This window comes from Astatotilapia calliptera, chromosome 5 (assembly GCF_900246225.1).
Source record: "Astatotilapia calliptera chromosome 5, fAstCal1.2, whole genome shotgun sequence".
NCBI classification, from domain to species: Eukaryota; Metazoa; Chordata; class Actinopteri; order Cichliformes; family Cichlidae; genus Astatotilapia; species Astatotilapia calliptera.
Genome location: NC_039306.1, coordinates 36,118,024 through 36,121,189, shown reverse-complemented (window position 1 = coordinate 36,121,189; position 3,166 = coordinate 36,118,024). Strand labels below are relative to the sequence as shown.

General features: G+C 38.9%; 1 protein-coding gene across 1 annotated transcript; it reads left to right on the top strand.

Moving 5' to 3' along the window:
• On the top strand, positions 1 to 2,169 carry LOC113021748 (P2Y purinoceptor 1-like). Its single transcript, XM_026166463.1, has one exon. It carries the CDS (start codon positions 82 to 84, stop codon positions 1,129 to 1,131), a length of 1,050 nt encoding a protein of 349 aa, XP_026022248.1. The 5' UTR covers positions 1 to 81; the 3' UTR covers positions 1,132 to 2,169.
• Positions 2,170 to 3,166: the final 997 nt, after the last annotated feature.

Genomic DNA, 3,166 nt, shown 5'->3' with positions numbered 1-3,166 from the left:
TGGAGGTCATTGCTCTGAGCGAGCCGATCACTGACTGCTGTGTTTTTGTAGGAGATTTTATATGACAAAGGTTTTACATCAATGCGAGAGATGTCTGTAAACAACACAAAAGGACCTTGTGAGGGCAACCTAATCAATCTAAATTTTACGCACAGCTTTTTGCCGCCCGTCTTTATCACCGTGTTCATTGTCGGGACGGTGTCCAATATCTGTGGACTGAGAAGCGTATGTGTGAGCTGGAAGAAAAACGGAAACATCAACATCTTCATGTTCAATCTCGGGGTGGCGGACCTGCTGTATCTGTTTACCCTGCCGTTCCTCGTCTACTATTACGCGCGTGAGAGTGACTGGCAGTTTGGCCAGCCTTTCTGCAAGGTGACGCGCTTCTGCTTCAACCTCAACCTTTATGGCAGCATCGGCTTCCTTACCTGCATAAGCATCTATAGGTACCTGGGCATTGTGCACCCGATGAAAGTGATGGGGAAAATCACCAGTCGCCACTCTCTGGCCATAAGCGCTCTGGTCTGGGTTTTGGTCATTATTCAAATTACTCCTGATATATTCTTTGACAAGAATGATGAAAAAAAACCAAACTCGTGTTTTGACACCACCTCAACCAACCTGACCAGATACTACCTGCCATACAGCATCAGCTGGACGGTCACCGGGTTTGTCCTGCCTTTGGTCATCATTTTGGGCTGTTATGGACACATCGTGGTGGTTCTGGGAAAGAACGCCAATGTCAACCCACTGCTGAAGCAGCGATGTTTGAAACTGGTCGTGATTCTGGTCATACTTTTCTCCGTCTGTTTCATTCCCTACCATATATTTCGAAATTTAAATCTCACTACCAGGATTTTGAAACAAGATGGGCTTTGTCACCACCTCTTCGACGACATCTACATTGCACACCAGGTCGGCAGATTCCTGGCTTGTCTAAACAGCGCGATAAACCCGCTGATTTATATAGTAGGAAATGATGATTTCCTGACTAAGTTTCAAGGCTTCAGTAATCGGACCAGGATGTCTCTTGCCGGACTCAAAAGCGCAATTATTTACCGCAAACCCATAGAAGCGGACGTGGATTTACCCGCAGACATGTGCACCAGTTTCGACAAGAGGAGTGGATAGGGCGCAGAATCAGTTTACGCGAGTTGCTCGTCTATACATGTCACGCACCGCCAGCACTTCCACAGATCCGTGAACAAAGTACGTGACTGCGACTGATGATTGTGCTTAAGGGAGGACTGGCGAGGGGTAGGTCACTGAGGTGTCAGTGCACAGAGAAAGTCAAGTGTCCGGATGGTTCCCTGGATGTTACCGAAAAGACTTAAAGCTGAAGCTCCAGCTCATATACCTCTATTTTTGAACTGTTCCAAGTGTTAAGCATTGTAACAACTTATATATTTTTATTTTCTGCGTATTTAGTAAGCCTCAAATCTTTCTTCTGTACAGTGCAGCAGGAAGTATGCTGTTGACACTTATTTGTGTTATGTGCTACACTGCCCTACCTTTGGACTGTTAGATGAAGCTTTGATATACTTCACCATGAGTTGTATTTTTCACCTCAACATGTAACCGACTCAGACTCAAACCATAAAAGGGATTTTAACAGCACTTGTTTTAAGAGTCTGGCACAGCCTAATTACTGCCGTTTGTTTAGAGAAAACGGACACAATACAGCAACAGCTATGTATGAAACTGGAGTGGACAGTCTGAAGTAGAAATACCACTAAAACTTTTCAAGTGCTCTCTTATTTCTTCTTCTTTTTTTCTTTAACCTAAATAAAAAAGTAATATCATCAAATGAATCCGCGTGTCACAAAGGTGAAATAATCTAATTATATCTCATACAGATGGGTAGCAAAGGCGATGCACATTATGCGGAACCCTCACGCGGTTCCATTGAAGTATGCGTGTCAAACATGCACCGTGGGAATAAAAGTTGCTGGGTTTCAGTCTGGTCCACTGTGTTGCTTTGCAAAATTTGAAAATCACAGCGAAGAATTAATAACGAATATACTGCCATCTCTGCTATGGGGAAACCACCATTACACAGGAATAAGAATACGGGCAAATATAGGCTACATGGGCTACAGTCAAGTATTTTTATACTGAAAAACGCGAAACTGTCTGGTTATTACATTTGCAAAGGTCTAACTTGTAGACACCCCCCCCCCCCCCAATTCTACAGACATAATAGCATTATTTTTTTTTTTATTTCGTTTTTAAAGACGCACTTTAAACACTAGTCCTCTGTTTTTCAAATGGTTGCTTTATTACAATCAGGATTTTGATCATCTTTACAATAAAAGAAAGTGTGACATGGTCTGGTTTTTGTTGGGTCCTTTCCTGGTTATTGTGATTATTGTGAGGTTATTGTATTACAAGTTTTTAGTTTACTTTTCATTGTTATTCTTGAGCTCTAGTTTTGATTTATTATTATGTTTCTAGGATTATTCTAGGACTATTCTAGTCTGGTGTTTTAGAAATATAATAATGGATTCTTTGTGTGTTAGTTGAACGTAGCCTCTCCTGTGCTTTTTCTATGTTTAATTAATTGTGCATGTCTTATCTTTAAATCTAGTTAGCAGGACTGTTTTAAGGTTTGGGGCCCAGATAAGAGAAAAAAAATCCCTTTTGGCCCGACCACTTTACTATTGCAAACCATGCCAGCCCTAAATCTGTAACACTTTGCAGACAAGGATCAATATTCTGTTTAAATAGATATTTTTATTTTATGCATGACTGATGAGATGTGTGCAAGTCATTTTTTACATTTTAATATTTTTATTGATAACATTACATTAAAAATATTTATTTATTCATTTATTTATTGTTTATTTATTTTACAGTGATTGGTACTTTACACAAAATATAACTATAAAATATATGTTAACTTTTTGGATGGAAGAGTATTTAAATTCTTATCTATAAAATGGTGAAAGTATTTTTTTTATAATATTAGGTATTGGAAAACATAACTTAAATAATCCTTTGGGTAATAATTAAACAAAGTATAGCCAAACAAAATAAGTTTAAATGTGATTTTGCAGCAATCACAGGCAGTGTGCAAAACATATGCAGAGCAATGCACACTTGTCCAAAAATGCACTTTATGTGATGTTATAATGATAATGGATTATTAATTAAATTAATCAAATTA

Bases quoted from the DNA above. Each gene is read 5' to 3' on its own strand.
- LOC113021748 (XM_026166463.1), top strand. From the start codon at position 82: ATGCGAGAGATGTCTGTAAACAACACAAAAGGACCTTGTGAGGGCAAC.